This window comes from Passer montanus, unplaced genomic scaffold (genome assembly GCF_014805655.1).
Source record: "Passer montanus isolate IOZ18808 unplaced genomic scaffold, ASM1480565v1 scaffold21, whole genome shotgun sequence".
Taxonomy (NCBI): domain Eukaryota; kingdom Metazoa; phylum Chordata; class Aves; order Passeriformes; family Passeridae; genus Passer; species Passer montanus.
The window spans coordinates 11,342,874-11,359,989 of record NW_024366703.1 but is presented as its reverse complement, the minus strand read 5'-3'; the positions used below and the strand labels follow the sequence as shown (position 1 = coordinate 11,359,989).

Below are 17,116 nucleotides of genomic sequence, written 5' to 3'. Positions count from 1 at the left end.
CTAAGCTGGGTTTCACAACCTCTGGAAGCAAGAACAACCGACTTGCTTTGTGATCTCATCAGAAACTGCTCCGAAACAACAGATAAATTGTAACTGGGTGGCACGCACGCAGAAGTTCCCATAAATGCTTTGTCAAGTATTTCTTCTGAACCTGAGGTGGGAAAGCAGCAGGTCCGGGCAGCTTTGCAGGGTTTTTCTGGAGGTGCTTTTTGGGGATGGAGGCGCATCCCCCTGCGGGCAGTGCCATGCTCGTCCAGCCGCCAGCGCCGCTCCGTGCCCGTGGTCATTGCCAGAGCCATCCCTGGGTGTCCTGCACTGATTCCCTCCAGACACATCCCCTTCAAACCTGCACTGCGAGTGGTCTGGTGAAATAAAAAATACAGGGGCACCCAATAATTGATGGCTATCTCACTTCTCTGCCTAATGCTGTTTTCTTGGATATTGCATCTTTCTATATCGTGAAATAACATTACCTGTGAATATATTTCACAGGCAAAGCAATGTGTTTTGATGTGATTAGCCATCACTAAAATTAAGAAAGAAAGTTGTATTTCTTGGATTATGGCATGGTGAATTCATTCTGATGTCCTGTATGAGCTGTTAAACCTTGATGTGCATGAATAGCCTTTGTCAGACACTATAATTTATCATTTTGTACAGCATTACATTGTGCCTCGGTTTTTGCAGTATCATGGGCTGTAACTATTTCAGCAATGACCATCTCACTTACTTTAAACTATGTGTGACAGATCTGGTCAGGAATGAGTTTGGGATTACTGCAGGTTCTATTTCTGGTTTAGGCAGTGATATGAGACTGATACTTCCAGTGCATGTGAGTACACAAGCCAGAGAAATTATAGCTCAAAGATCACTTTTCCTTGTTTTACACACCTTAAACACCTTCTGTCCTTTTCAATCACATAATGAGGTTCTGTTCCAGAGAGAAAATTGCTAAGGGTAGTAAAGAAGCTGATTCTGCAGTACCTGCTTAAAGGGAGTACTTCTGTTAAAAATTTGAGAGCAGGAAAGTGTTTTGCTAGTAAATGTATAAAATAATCTCTTGCTGCTATGGAATTTTGTTCTTTTTATATTGAAGTTTATTTCTGATGCAGAAAATAGAATGTTTGTTCAATCCCAACATGATGTTCTCATGTAAGTCTTATGTTGAGACATCAACTGGAATGCAGTGATAAAAATTAGATCTCTTTATATAGAATTTCTGTGTGAGCAGGCAAATCATTCAGCTCTCTGCACCTCTGTGCTTAATTTATAAATGGGAATAATGATACATGTACTCAATAACGTTTCTGTCCAGTCAGTTTAAATTCTCTACTCTGGGTTTTTACTTCTCAAGAGTGAGTTGTATAACAGATCTGTGATTTCAGTTGGATTTCTTCTACATGCTTTCATTATAAAAGTAGTAGTAAGAACAACATAATGACATAATGACTAAATATAGTAGTCATTTACATATGCACAGTTAGGTCATGACACTGTGCATGGACACTGGGCAGGGAAATAGGAGAGTAGAATATTGCTCACTTGGTAATAGCTTCTTCATCTAATGCATTGACACATCCTGCTTTAAATTTCTTAGGGATTTCAATTCTCATAGATTATTTCCCCCAAAAGTATTATCTAAAGACCAAATTATTCTTTCAGAATAGGTCTCAGGTGTAATATGCTGCTCCTTTACAGATGTGCAGGTCCTATACTGGCAGAAATCTTAGGAAGAAGTTGGGTGTGGACTAGAAAGCAGAGTTTTGGCCTTAGGGCTAAATGCAATCACCATCTTGTCTCCCCTCTTATTCTTCTCCAAAGAGGGTGCATGTTAGTATGCACTAACAAACTACTAAAATGAGTAATTATCTTTTCTTTTTAGATAAAATATCAAGAAAAGAGTGAACAAATCAAATCAGTCTTTCAGTGGGACGTAAGATCCAGAGAAATTGAAAGTGTCTATAAAGCCCAACAACTGGCTACCCAGGTAAGAAATATTCCTTGAGTCTCCCAGCCAGCAGCCTGCAGGACACCAAGGATTGGCCCTGGCTGTCCTGACTGTCAGGGGTTTAACCATGACATTTCAATGCTAAAAAAAAAAAAAAGGCCTTTGCTTCTCATTTGGCTAAACGTATCAAGACAAAATAGCTCAACTATATCTTAGGATAGAATAATCAGAAGGTGAGGAAGGAAGAGTGTGTCTGTAGTCAGCTGTTGGGGCTGCTGCATGCACAGCCACAGTCTATGTGTCTTCTCTCTACTGGCACTGGAGCTTCACAGCAGGAGATCTGATTCCCAGGGGGTGTTTTTTGAGTTTCACTCCAGGATCCTAGATCCTGTCATCTTGATGTCAGTTCTTGCTGTACAAGTTCTGCCTTGGCACTGAAGGAATGTGGAGTGCAGGCCTTGTGCTGCACAATTCCACTTCCACAGCACTCTGTGCTTCCTTTTTTTTCTTCTGTCAGATCAGCTGTTTGAGTGTTAAAACCAGGCTGAAGACAGGTAGTTATTTAGTTCCTGTCTCGTAGAATGCCTACTATGCTGCCTATGAGGAAGGAAAATCGTGGTACCCAGGAACAATCCCAGATCCTGAGATGGTCCAGATAACACAGGCACAGAAGGCTCTGACTGGAGTAAGTGGACTGATGTTTGGCTTTATTTTCATGATCTCTCACATTGTGAATACTTAGAAATGCATCAAAGTCAGTCTTTGGTAAGATGTCACCTCCAGGTTTGCAGGAAGGCTATCTGGAAGGTCTGTCTATACTCTGTTAAGCTGTTTCCAAAGGCGAGACTGACATGTTTATTTCTGTCAATAACAATACTTAGCCATGCAAACAATTAAAGTCACATAAGAGTTTTATTGCCATCACACATTTATATATTTATGTAACTCAGAAGCACTTCAACTGCTGACCAAACTGAGGTGATCTGATCTAGGAGGCAGTGCTCTTTCCCTCAGTAGATCAGGACTCATGAAAAATGTGTTGTATTTTCCCCAGACCAGAATTTTCATTGACTGAATTTCCATGACTGCTGAAAATCACTTCTAAATTACTTCTTAATTATGACTGTGTCCATACAATGGGTTAGTGACCTAATCAGCATAGGCAATTAACAGTGGATAATTGATACAAATGAGAAATATTTTCTGTTTTATGTAGGAAATAGCTGTAACTAATAACTTACAAAGTGGAAGTTCTTGAATTTATTTTCTTTTGAATAAAGTGATGCATACCTTTAGGAAGCAGGTATGAAAAGAAGAGTCACATTAAAGTACAGAGGATTCTTCTCTAATAAAAAAATTAATCTTCCAGTTTCAATATACAGAAGAATTTGAGCCACGAAGAGGCAAAGGCAGCTTCCCTGCTATGATCACTCCAGGTTATCAGGTTGCTAAGAGAGCCAGCCAGCTAAGCAGTGATGTAAGTCACAAGGGTTTTTAATTATATTTTACACTTCTGAATTTGGAGAATCCTGGGTTCAGGCCATTCACTTGAGATGTTAGATTCTGTGGTGAACATTTTTTATACTGTTACAAAGTGAGAAAATGTTAACACGATGCAGAAAACAAGGTTAATGAAGCACTTGGCCAGGGAAGACAATCATATAGAATAAGTGACAATGTAAATATTTCCTGGAAAATGTAGCAACTGTTGCATAATTTATCACAAACTGAAAAGATTGTGACTTGCACTGGAATGTTCATAAAATTCATTATCTTTGCTTTCCCATTATGGCTGTATTCATCAAATTATTTACATTTGACATTTTTCACTTTATTATTTGAAATCAAATAGCTGTAAGATTGAAAATAATTCATATACAAGATACTTTAAATTTATGCACAGAAAATTGCTTTATTTAAGAACAATTCATATGAAAAAGATAAGCCAAAAATAAATCCCATAAAAATGATTTTAAAGTATTGTATTGTATTCTGCAGATACTATCTACAATGTCATTGCAGTATGATCTTGGGACATTAATGACTGTTCTCATGGTATTTTAATCAAATGTATGGCTCACATAAATGAAGTGAAAATTTGAATATCTGGGTCCATTTCTGTCTGGTTTTGGTATTCACTTTAAGGAAATTGGGGGCTTAAATATATGGATAGCTTGACTGTGGAGAGTGGAGAGTGTCATGACTGCTTTTGCTCATTTTTTCTTGAAGCCTTCTGATAGGAAATATACTTTTGGTGCTTACTGGGTGTAATATGGATATATATGTTTTCCTCTTCAGGTGGAATATAAGCGTGGGCATGAAGAGAGAGTTTCAAAGTTCACCTCTGTTGTAGACACTCCAGATATACTTCATGCAAAGGCTGGAGCACATCTTGCAAGTGATGTAAGTAAAAGAAAATAGATTGATCTGGTTTTGGCTCCACAAGTGGTTCCTAGGGTATTTATAAATTACTTGAAAATATGAACACAAAGAAAAATAAAAAAATAATAGTTTAAAGGCAGAGTAATTTTACCATTAAGGATTTAATGCTTTCAGTTACAAAGACCACATTCAATTTGAGGCCATTTTAGGCTGTCAGAACAGAAGCTGGGGAACCAGGCTGTTCCACACCCAGCAACTGGCTGTCATGCAAAGAAAAGAAAGAAGCTGCCTGACTCTAACATATATAAAGCAGGCATCTTGCAGACACCTTAAGTATTTTCTTTAACGAACTCTCTTCATCCTACACCCTGAACAAGACTAAGGGGCCATGCAGAAGATGTGTGATTGTGTAGTCAAAGACCAAATTGCAAATATTCAGACTTCATGGTTCATCTTCCTTTTGGCAGATGACAGCCATCAAACATGCCTGACTTTGCAAATTTAAGGATGTTTTATGTGTGCAATCAAGACACATTTGCTCTAATTGCTCCTGAACTGTCTTGAATTTTTACAGCTGAAATACACAGAAGACTTTGAAGAACGGAAGGGAAAAGGCAGCTTTCCTGCTATGATCACTCCAGCTTATCAAATAGCCAAGAGAGCTAATGAATTAGCCAGTGATGTAAGTGCCCAAAGAAAAGTCTCTTTTGGGAAAGAAAATATTAAACTGTCACACAAATTTTGAACTAAAACATTTGGTGGCAGAAATTCCATGAGCATGGCCTACTGATCTTTACTGGCTTTCTTTTCCTTTCCAAACATAACAAAACCACAACACTCCTGTACTCTTTAATAAGCACCATAAAAGGACATCAGTGTTCCTTCAAAATGTACAGTTAATTGTGCTTTGTTATTGGAAACTGAAAGAAAAGCTCTTTTTGTTGGAGAAGGTAATGTATGGAAGAGCATATAACTCAAAGGAAGTGAATTTAAAACATTGATAAGAATCATTGAGGAAAAGAAGAGATCCGTAATTTTGAAGGTAAAATCAACTGACTCTAAAACAATTAAATGGTTTTATTTGCCTTTGATCTATGGAAAACCCTTCACTTTTGTTAGCAAACACACATGGTGATTAAAGGGCAGCATCGGGTTACAGGCATTGTTTTGACTTCAGCAAATGTAGTGCAAATCTTGGTCTAAACTTTAAGGTTGATTGCCTAAAATTCCCTTTATCACTGGGGATAAAGCATCTTTCAGAAACAAACCCATTTATTGATGGGGTTCAGGTGACCCTGTGGTAAAAAAGTGCTCTGTGGTAACCATGAATTTGCATTACAATCAGTTCTATTTTTTTAAACTGCTGGAGCATCAGGGATTATCCACTGTTACGCAGGTGGTGCTGAACACATTGACCCAATGGTCTGGGTTGAAATGGCAAGTCCCATGCTCCTAGTGCATTATTAAGTACACCACTAGTTCTGTTTTTAGATCTTCAAGTGGCATTTTTGACTTGTGCAGGTTGGCGGCAATGGGAATTTTGACAATCCTTTATTGACAACATGTGAATGCCATTGGTTGTTATTTATTGTGCAGCATCTGTGAACCAGACTATCTGGATTATTTGTTTCCTTTTCTTCTTGTTAGGTGAAGTATCATCAAAGGTATGAAAAAGAGATCAAGGGAAAAGCCAGCCATACAGCTGGAACAGATGTTGCTTTTGCAAGAGAAAATGCAGATCAATATGGACAGGTATGCAGCATACAGGACATAGCTATGCTGGTGTTGGTCGTTACTGCAGCTGATTGCTCAAGGCTTTAGAAACTGGTGACACCTGTTTGCACGTTGTTTTCCTGTGTGAGATGGTGGAAAGCTGGCAGATAGTTAGGTATTACTTTTCCCTGTGGGTATTTTCACAAATCTTAGGAGCTTTGCAGCTCTAAATATGTGTGAACAGCACCCAATCTCTTAGATACACAATCTCTTAGATTTCACCTCCTCTACAAAAGGGGAATTACAAACCTGACAAGCTGTAGTTCTGTATTTGTGGAACCAGATAGGCTTTAGTTCTGTTTTGGTCAGTGGCATTCGTTTTGCTTATGTTTCATTTTTAAGGGAATACAATTGGTTTTGTGGTTGCCCAAAATGCACTCAAATTCCAATTAGGTTAGGGGAATAGCACAGCTATATAGAACTGAATGCAGTTAAATGGAATTTGAAAGGAATTGAATAGTGGTGTTATATAAAGAAAACTCTACGGTTAATCTCAGGGGTTTTTGTCCTGCTCCTCAGTGGGTCCATATACTTTGGAGAAATTAAGCAACCAGGGGCTGTATTTTCCTAAAACCTTTGCTATTTTACATTTCTTAACTTCTTCTGTTGAAATCTACATTTAGTATTCTGTGGAAAGCAAACCCTCCTTGAAGAATATGGGTTTAGAATTGTAGCAATGAAGCCTTCAATTACTTCTGTCTTTTGAACTGCTACAAGTTTTAATAAGAATAAACAAATAAAATGAATTTGAAAAAGTACTAATTACATTTCCAAGCATTAGAATGCTTCTGTTTTAGAATTAATTTAAGTTTTCTTTCTTTGAAAGTGTCTTTGAAACTTCAGTCATGGACTTCAAATTCGATTTGAGTTTTAATCTTTATAGATTGGATACTGATATTATTAGTCAAATAACATAGAGTCACTGAAATTAATGGATCTTTCAGAGTAAATTGTGACTTAACATGGGTAAAGAGATTAGATTTCTAACTGTTGAGATCATTAACAATGAATTCAGTGTGCATCAGACAGATATATATAGATATATATATGTACATGCATTTATGTATATAACATGAGACAATTTAAGGAATCTTACAGTAAAATTCCTGTGCTGAACATCTGTTTTGTTCATATTTAAAAATATTAAAAGTAGCTAAAATAGTTTTCTGAAACTTTGAATATATGCACAATATTGGAAATTATATTAAAATGTATTTAAGAAAGAAGCAAAAGACAGGTTGGTCTGGAGAATTCAAACTCATTAATGGTATTTTAAGAAACTAACTTAGCTGATTATTCAACTGTGTTTTATCTTTTCTGGGCCTGTTTATAGAATAATTTAATGCCATTGTAACTATTTTTCACCAATGTGCAATAATGTCCAGAAACTTGTGGCGTGACCTATTTTAAAACATGACTTTGATGGTGCCCAGAATGACCAACAATGGATGGTTTTGCACTGAGAACACACGAAAGAGACATCCCAGATATTTGTAGCCATTCCTATCTGTGTTCTCCACAGCATTCTTGACATGCATTCTATTCATGGCACATTCTATTTTCACTCAAACTGCCCCTTTACTACAAAAGATTTACCAAATATTGCAGAGAGGACACATTACACTTTATCTCACTTGTTTGTATTCTTGTTTTTACTCCATATTCTCCCCAGATCTTGCCATAGAAGGCTTTGAGATTATTATTGTCCATTACATTAAAAAAAAAAATTCTCCAGTATTTTGCTGTTAAACTATCGAAATGGCTTTCAAATTGTCACGTATTTACACATAAACTTATGCATAGATGGATTTAAGGGTGTTACTTGCATGACAGTTGGGGTTTTTTTGGTCAGACAAATGGAATTTTTTATTTTGTTCACTAAGGAGTTTGGCATTTTGACATCTAGGTATCTCTCCTTCATTTATTAATAGCTATCTAAATTTCTCTTGGAATGTAGCACAGGTAGCTTCAGAGGCATAAGTAATCTAACAGGTGAATTTATTCTTATATTTTGGTCATTTTTTCAATTAAAAAAATAATTGAAGGCATGAACCTTCCTACTAACAAGGACTGTGGGGTTTTGTAAAATAACCCATGGCCCCACCTGCTCGTGTGTGATGAGTAAATAGTCTGAATTTTCTTCAGGGATATATGGATGAGTTTGAGGAACGCAGAGGGAAAGGAAGCTTTCCTGCTATGATCACTCCAGCTTATCAAAATGCCAAGAAAGCAAATGAATTGGCAAGTGATGTAAGTATGAAACCTGAATCAATACAATTCATAAACAATTAAAACCAGCAGTTTGTCAGAGCAGTGCCTGGGAGGAGGATGCTAAAACTGCACTTGAGAAGTAAACAAAAGTGACATTTTGCTGCATTGCTGGGAACTGGATGGCTCAGGGGATTAATAATATCCATTAATGGAAGGGGGCACCGCTCCAGCTTGCATGAGGGAGGAGATGGATGTAGCAACTAATGGGGATCCCTACTGTTAGGTTAACCCTCCTGGCAAATCTGCACCTGTATTATTAATGAAACCTTCAACTGCCTTAATCATAATGTGGACTACTGTGGTATTCCCAGTAGTGAATAAATGGAGGATGAATGAACTGTACTGGTTTTGATATTTTGATGTATCGTGCCTCCAGCACAAAGCAAGTCATGTGGAGCAAAAGAAGCATAGAGTATGACACTGTCACTTCACAAAAGGGAGCTTATTTCTGGGGTGTGATTTTTGGTTTTGGGTGGTAAACTAAAGAATTGGCAAAGAGGTGGTGGTGTGTGGTTCCTACATCCAGCCCATCCATTAGAGGGCCTCAGCCCTGTTTTGGGAGACCATTTCTGGCAGTGACACAAAAATGAGTCAGTCTGTGGGTCAGTACCCCGTGGCTGCTCTGAGGGCTCCTGTGAGTGACAACTTTTGTAGTGTGGACAGCTGTCCCCGATGGGGCTGCCTGGGCTGATGAGCTCAGTCTGTCTTCTGGGGACCTAACAGATGGTGGAGCCTTTCAGCTTGTATCAATCTGGACTAGACACAAGCAATAAACTGGAGTGAAAGGAGCAGTCACGTTCTGTTACCTGAGCTCATCACTGTGAGAATATAAAACACCTCAAATCCTCTGTGGCCAATCCCAGTTTGATGACAAACTCAGTGATCCCCTGGTTAAACATGAAATATTTAACCTTTCCAGATAAAGATCACAGTTTCATAGGTTTTGAAAATGCTAATGGTCAGTAGTTTCCTCGTTAATTTATAATACATAGAGTGAAGAGGAGGATTGCTTCATGGAAGTAACATTTGCACACTGCAGTACTTACCAACTTTTCTTGTAGTTTTAAAGCCTGAGGAAATGCGTGCAGACTTGGAAAATTAAAAAAACCAAACCACTTTGTATTTCAGTTCATGTAAAATTATTTATAAAAGGCCAAGTACTACCTCTCTGCTCCCATCCAAGTCCAATTTATGTTAAAAACCTGATGTCTAAATTTAATTTAAAAATCCCTTATTTCAATCTTGATTTCGTAGAGAAATATAATTCCCTTAAACACACTAAAAGTACAAAAATATATAGCTTTTTAAAAAAGCTGGTTTCTACAAAGGAAAAGTTTGCAGACTGCTTGATGACTATCTGTAATCCTCTGACTAAAATTAAGTACCGAGGATTAACTTCATTAATAGAAGAGCACACAAGCTGCAGGCCAGAATCTGCCAGTAATCTCCTCAAGCTATGAACAACAACCACTGCTGTTCAATCTATGTCAAAAATTTATAAAAAATGCTATCTAGTAAAATGTCCTGAGAGGGACTATGAAGAGCTATGGGTTTATATTTGGGTTATTCAAGGTAGCAAATACAGTATTTCAGCTTGGCAAGTTCCATTTACTTATCAAAGCAAGCACAGGGAAGATATTATCCTGACTCATGAAGCCAGTCTAAATAGTAAGGATGAAAAGGTGCACATCTATTTTATAATTCTCCCTACTTCTTTTCAGATAAAATACAAGAAAGATCTTTCCAAGATGAAAGGTGCAGCTCACTTTCACTCCCTAACAGCTGAAGACAACTTGGTCCTTAAACAAGCCCAAAGTGTTAACAAGCTTGTCAGTGAGGTAAGGGCTTGAATCGATCTCTTAACAAGTTTGGGAGCAGTTCATACAAACATCTGTGTTTGATGAGTAAGGACTGCAAGTTAAAAAAAAAGCTGTTGTTCTTACTGCATTGTACATAACAAAAATTATCTGTGTGTAGTACAGCAGCTAGAGAGAAAAGCTCAAGAACAGATCTTTAGGTGCTGCATTCTGGCCCTTCCAATCATCTGTATGAAAGTGTGGGAAATTAACCCCAGGAGAGTGATTCTAGTTCTGACCACATAAAGAACTGAAATCTCAAAAAAAAACCCCACCCCAAACCTTTTAATATGATGTTACGATATAAAGCTTCAGAATAAATTTGGTGTGTACCTTAGAGTGTTTCAGAGGGTATTCTAATAATCAAAAAATAGGAAGAGACAAAATTTATATCATTCTGGTTATGCAGATTTCTGTTTTCTTCCATCCTGTGAAAGACTGTGAGTCACTGATAATTGATTCTTTTTCTGCTTGATAAGGGAAGATTGCAAGAGAATTCTCAGTAGATTCTGAATTATTAATTTATTTATAGTGTCATATCAGCTATAAAACTATTAATAAATGTGAGTTTCTAGAACTTCCCCATGGCACTTTAAAAACTTATACTCTTGAGATGTCAAAGTATAAAACCTTCAATAATGAAAAACCCCTGGAAGTAGGGCTGGAAGGGGCCTCCTGGGCCAATGATTCCTGGTTCCTGCTGCTTCGACACAGCACTGTATAATCCTCCTATTCCAATTTCTAGCCTACATTTATTCCTGTCCACTTTATTACCACTGTGTTTTGTGCTAGCATTGCCCTTTAGTTTAAAAAGTTCTTCTCCCTGCATGGTTACTTTTCTGAGAGGTTTACAAATACATCATTTTCTTCTCTCTGCCTTTGATTTCCTCAGCTAAGCAAGCTGAGTTCTTCTCATCTCTCAGTCTTTCACTGCAGCTGTTACAGGCTGAGTTCCTTAAACAGGAATGACTGTAAGAGTACAAAAGCTCTTGCTGAGGTCTTGCTGGAATTTGGTACATGGCACATTTGTACATGCTCATTTTCTCCACACTCACCTTAGAATTTCTTTGTATATCATTGTTTTTGTTAATAGTTTCCCTCCTGTCACTGTCTGGTATAGTTTGCAGAGGATGAAATTGCATTTCTTTTGTCTGTAAAATGAGAACTGAGTATATGAATATTCTCTTCATATTAATTTTCATCACATGCCATCTGATGAACACCATGTGTCAAAATCTGTGAACAGTGGGTCTGCCTAATAAAAAGTATGTGAAGGAACTTGATAGAGGAGATTAAGGTTTTACCATAGCTTCCCGTTGTGCATTTTTGTCACTAAGGTGGAGTACAAGAAGGATCTTGGAAACAACAACAAAGGCTACAGCATGAACTACTGTGACACTCCACAATTCAAGAATATGAGCAAGATCTCAAAATTCACCAGTGATGTAAGTTTTCAGTACCTTGTGTGTGGCTTGCTTGCTCTGGTAGCTGCTGGAATCACAGGACATCTGTTTCATATAAATGTGTGCTGGAAATATGATTAGTACTCATTTTAGCCTGGTTTTGTACAACACTTCTCCTAGTGTGTCCTGATGTATAGCTGGGGCTCATTTTATTTAGGATTGTGACAAGAACTATTATGGTATTTGGAAGAAAGGTCACTTACCAGGTACTGCTGATCTAGAGAAGGAGCAGAGTTGTTACTCTTGTCTGTCATAATTATTACTTATTTCATTGTTCATGTCTATCTCCTGACTGGACAGGTAGGCAGAAAATGCTTCACCAGAATTCATGCCAGGGAGAAACATAATTACTGTGTGAAAATAATCAGTGTTAATAGTTAAACCTCTGGTTTCTCATGAAATACAGTTTTGTTTCACACTGCCTCTTACCATTCTCTGAAATCCCAGAGTAAATATTTTGCCATACAGTAGTTGAACAATCAATTTTTCTTGTCTAATCCCCTATTCTGGGACTGTGGAAAGCTGCATCAAAACAACCCAATTTTTTTCATTTCTTAATGTACAAATATTGTCCCCCTGGGACTTTGTTCTAGTATTTATTTCTGATGTATCTTCTTTATGTGGCATTTAGGTGATATGAGGAGCAAGTAAATTGTACATTGTAGTAAAAGAAACTCAGTGAGGGTTTGGCTTTTATTTTTTAAAATACCAAGGCTGCTGTGGAATAATGAGTTCCTCTATTGGAGCAACACTAGTAGACCAGAGCTGTAACAATTTCTCTCCCTGCTGTAAAATATGGAAACTCTTAAAAGCTAAAACTCTTCACTAGAAAAACTGATTTTTAAATTTTTTTTTGGTACAGCTTAAATACAAAGAAACTTACCAGAACGAAATGAAAGGTCACTATGTGGGTATCGGCATGGACAAGAGGATGCTCCATGCCATGAAAGTTGGCAGCTTGGCAAGCAACGTGAGTCCCTTTTAATCACACTTGTGTGCTTGTGGCCTCCTTGTCTTTCAGTTTCTTCCAGAATTAAGTTGATAGAAAACTTTAGATCATACTGTACTGGGGATCTGATGGATAGAGATGTTGAAAAGAGGGGAAATTCTGGAAACCCTTTTGTACTGTTTTATGGCCCACTGTGTGGAAGAAGTTAAAATAAGAAATTTCAGTGATCTGGCAACATACTGAGATCCTTCAGTTTTCTTTGACATCAGTAGGATGCTGAAGGTTGTTTGCCACCACCCCCAGGGTCAGACCTTTGCTGGAAAAAACAGTCTTTAATGAAGATTTCTGGATTCTAATTTAATTTACTGGGTTAGTCAAGAAGCTATTTCATTACATACCATTCCTTCAAGTACATTATTTACAAATCTGTAAGAAGCTTGAGAACTAAGCAGAAAGATAAAAGAGATGTGTCATAGGTGGAAGTTAAGTTAATGCTCCCACTGTTGGCATTGGATTAATTGAGAAGCTGAAAAAGAATCAATTAGTGGCTAAACTATGCAAATAATTTCATTTTCTTTGTCACTCATGACATTGAACTTACTTTGTTTCTTGCATTTAATATTAATATTATTGTTTCTCCTTTCCTCTTGACTGATAATTATTCAAACAAATGACAGCTGAAAAAAAAAAAGATTTTTATTTGTTCTTCTTGTGTTTCAGATAGCCTATAAGTCTGATTACAAACATGATGGTGTTGACTACAATTACCCAGCTACTCTCACTCCTTCATACCAGACAACAAGAAAGTTGGTCCCTTTGAAAGATGTAAATAATTTTATGTTTTTGTTTTTGGGTTTGTTTTTTTTTTGTTTTGTTTTTCCCTTATGACTTGCATAGCTTATCATCTCTCTGTAGGAGAGATTATGATAGATTGCATGTGTCAAATGAGGATTTAATGACAGGAGCAAACAGCCACTGCTAACAAAATTAAAGCAAAAAAGTGCAGTGTCAAGAGGTGTCAGAGCAGTAGAAAGTGCTGCCGTGTCCTGTTTCTGGTGTCAGTTCAGCACAGATTGTAGAGGGATGTGATATCTGTGACTGCTGCCCTATCCCAGCTCTGTGCTGCTAAAGTCTCACCACCCTGGGGCAGCTTCAACAGCAGCATCAACCCTTAAAGCACAGGGAGGCTAAAACAATCCTTTGTGGATTCCCTGGGGATTGGATTCCCCTTTGGAGGGGAAGGGGTTGGTCACAGAACCTTCCTGGTCCCTGAGAGAGGAGCCCCCTGTGCCCCTCACTCTGGGAAGTGAAAGTGTGACATTTCACTTCTGACAAGCATTAAAAGCTTGACTGCTCTCCTCTACCATTGGCAACTCAGCCTGTGCCTCAGCCAGGAGCACACAGGGATTGCTTAGAAAATCAACAGGAGGAGAGCAGCAGCTCTGCAGGGCATTTCTGACCTCCTAAGGCATGTAGCCCCTGTCTTTACACTGGAATTGCAAAGAAACCAGGAGCATTATGCCTTAGGGAGGTCATTAACATTGTGTGAGATTTATTTGGGCCTAAACATCTCTTCCAAGACAAGGGTGGTAGCATGAAGAGCTAGAATTGGGGGCCCTGATGTTTTTGAGGAAGTATTGGGTGTACTTCAAATCTAAGATGAACTCTTGCCTCTACAGCAGTAATTTCAGCTTTGCCTTTATAAAAGCTGAGAACAGTAAAATTCAGTGTTTGATTGCTTACTGTGTTCTTAAAGAGTACAAGGTAAGCATAAATTCATGTCCAAAATGTAAAAAACATTTTAGCAATTCTGGTGGCTCTACAATTGATAGTCAGCATCAGGATTTGAAACACATAATTCCACTGGCCATGGAGATTCAGTTGCACCAGTCCTGATCTAGGATTTTGCATTAGTCTTGTGCACATTAGGACTTGTGCACTCCCAAATAACCAACATGCTTGCTCTGAACTCCTTTAGGAATACACCTCTCTCATACACTAAGCAATCACAAGTAGCAATAAATACACAGTTTCAGTTAAAAAGAAATTATCCCTTTCTGTGGAATTAAAATTCTCTCTGTCTCTGAGGAAGCAAATGCAATGTTTTAAGTACCTTAATCACTTTGGACCTGTGAGATAATTCAGGCCTTTTTTCCTAGCTTTTATCATTCTGGCAGAATGAGGAAGTTTATGTGAGGATACGGGAGATAAGAAGGTTTGCATTGAAATAGTTTCAGTAACTCAAAGTCTCCAGAAATATGCTCCACTTTACTGGAAAGAAGTGTTCTTAAGAAACTAGTTTTAAACAATGTGATTTGCAATGTTTGCAAAGTGGTGATTAAGTACAGTGAATATTAATGAGGGCCTACAGAGAATAATAATTGTGTTTTGTAATATAGCAAAGAGTTCTTTTGCAGCAACAGGTTTGATTGGAAGAGTCATATGATTTTTTTATAATGCATAATTTGGGACTTTAACTTATTTATTTCAGAACTTATTGTTGTGGCTACCATATTAATGTGTTAGCAATTTAATGGGCTTCAGTCCTCTTGTTGGCTGACATTAAAATGACTTTTTTTGTACTGTAAGTATGTATTTTTTCTCAACGTCCACACAAAACTCTGACCACACAGAGAAATTCTGTGGTTAATTTATTGCATTCAAACTCAGTAAAGACCAAGTATAAGAGATTTCATTTGCTCTGCCCAGTGGTACACTGGACAGACCTCTTCACAGACAGTTTCAATAATTATTGTCTGATAAAGATAAAAATTGACTAAATGATGGTTAAGAATATGAGTTTTACAGCAATGATTTGAGGGATTTTATAGCAATGATTTGCAGCTGGTGCTGCATCTTCATAAGAATTTATGGGTTTGACAGGAAGGGATTATAAGTGAAGTAATTTTCAGAGTGGGATAAAAACTGTGACCTCAGACAGGGAAACTTTCAGAGCACTAACTCAGCTCTCATCCAAGAAATCCTGGCATTTTCCTCAGCTCTATTTATCATGAGTTAAGTAATATTTTATCCAGAGTATTAGCTATTAAAGTTTCATCTATTCAATCTCTTATTTTCCAGTCTGACCATTTTATCCTTTACTAAATATCTTTTAAATTTTATTTTAAATTAGGTAAACTACAGGCAAAGCATAGACAAGCTGAAGTACAGCTCTGTGGCCACTACTCCACAAATTGCTCAAGCCAAAATAAATGCACAGCAGCTCAGTGATGTAAGTTCTCCCATCTTTAGCCCCTATTGTTTATTAGAAGGATGAGATAATTTAATTTCATAGCATTTGTAGCCTTAAGTGTTTTATCCTAACAGTTGTTCAGCAGATACATAGCCAAACTAAGAATACATATTGAGTAAAGTCACTTTCAAAAGTATGGCAAGCATACCAGTAGATTTGTCTCCATTTTTAAGATTTGTATCAGTGTGCTTTTTTAAGAAATTATTTTCTGTGTATTTATTAAGGCAAGGTTTTAAATTATATCTTTTGTGCTTAAAGATAATCAGTGGCTTTTTTATTTATAGAGTAAATGTCTACTTCCTACTGCTTAAATAAAAGTTAGCCTTACTGCCTTCATACTTGCATTACAAATTTCTATGAGTGTATTTATAATTTATGGCACACATAACCTGAAATTTAACAGCAATTATTCAGTCTAAATTTTATATTTTTATTAAGTTAAAAATAACTGAGTTTCTTGTTGACCTTATCAACATATGCAGGTGAACTACCGAGCCCAGTATGAGAAGACAAAATCAAATTACACCCTACCTCAGGATGTACCACTGTTAGTGAAAGCCAAAGCCAATGCTGAATTATACAGTGAGGTAAGGCAAGCCTTGGGGAAATACTGGCATTCGTGATGCTGTTAATAGACTGAAATGAATATAAAGATGGTGACACACTTTCTGGAAGCATTTATCATTTGGCTTTGTACTAAACAACATGAAATATGGTGCCCAGAATAGACAGAGATCCAATTTCAAGGGCAGTGAAACCTCTAGACTTTTTTTCCATGGTATTTTCTGATGATCTGAATTTCTTTAAACCAGTAAATCAGTATTCACTCCACAAAATTAACTGCTTCTGAGGTGAAATTTGTATGAAGAACCAACATTTGCACAGTTCTAGTAATTCGAAGTCAATGGAAAGAAACAGTGACGTCAGCCAACTTGGATCAAGCCCACTGTTGGGCTTGATAAAGAGCAGGATAAATATAAACATGCAAAAGGCCAAATCCAGAAACTGGGGCTTCCTGAAAACCTTCTGCCTTCATTGGGTGCCTGCAGAGTGTGGATGAAGGCATACTTGATTTTGCTTTAATGGAATTTCAAGTGAAATCTTGAGAAAGAGCTTAAGCAACTATTACTTAAAAACTATTATTCCACCAACTTTCAGAAGTTAAGGATTGATTCTCATGCATTTCACTGGTGTTTGTGAGACAGTGTGGCTCATGAGTGT

The 17,116-nt window shown here is 37.4% G+C and overlaps 1 protein-coding gene across 2 annotated transcripts in view; it reads left to right on the top strand.

Annotated features, from left to right (window-relative positions):
• LOC120501922 (nebulin related anchoring protein) overlaps positions 1-17,116 on the top strand; it is a 46,682-nt gene that overhangs the window by 1,702 nt on the left and 27,864 nt on the right. For both annotated transcript variants that reach the window (XM_039708716.1, XM_039708714.1), the window contains exons 4-16: positions 1,883-1,987; positions 2,529-2,633; positions 3,318-3,425; positions 4,247-4,351; positions 4,905-5,012; positions 5,978-6,082; positions 8,249-8,353; positions 10,096-10,212; positions 11,568-11,675; positions 12,556-12,663; positions 13,363-13,467; positions 15,776-15,874; positions 16,378-16,482. In XM_039708716.1, coding sequence (XP_039564650.1) covers positions 1,883-1,987; positions 2,529-2,633; positions 3,318-3,425; positions 4,247-4,351; positions 4,905-5,012; positions 5,978-6,082; positions 8,249-8,353; positions 10,096-10,212; positions 11,568-11,675; positions 12,556-12,663; positions 13,363-13,467; positions 15,776-15,874; positions 16,378-16,482 — 1,383 coding nt within the window. The remainder of the gene's footprint in view (positions 1-1,882; positions 1,988-2,528; positions 2,634-3,317; positions 3,426-4,246; positions 4,352-4,904; positions 5,013-5,977; positions 6,083-8,248; positions 8,354-10,095; positions 10,213-11,567; positions 11,676-12,555; positions 12,664-13,362; positions 13,468-15,775; positions 15,875-16,377; positions 16,483-17,116) is intronic.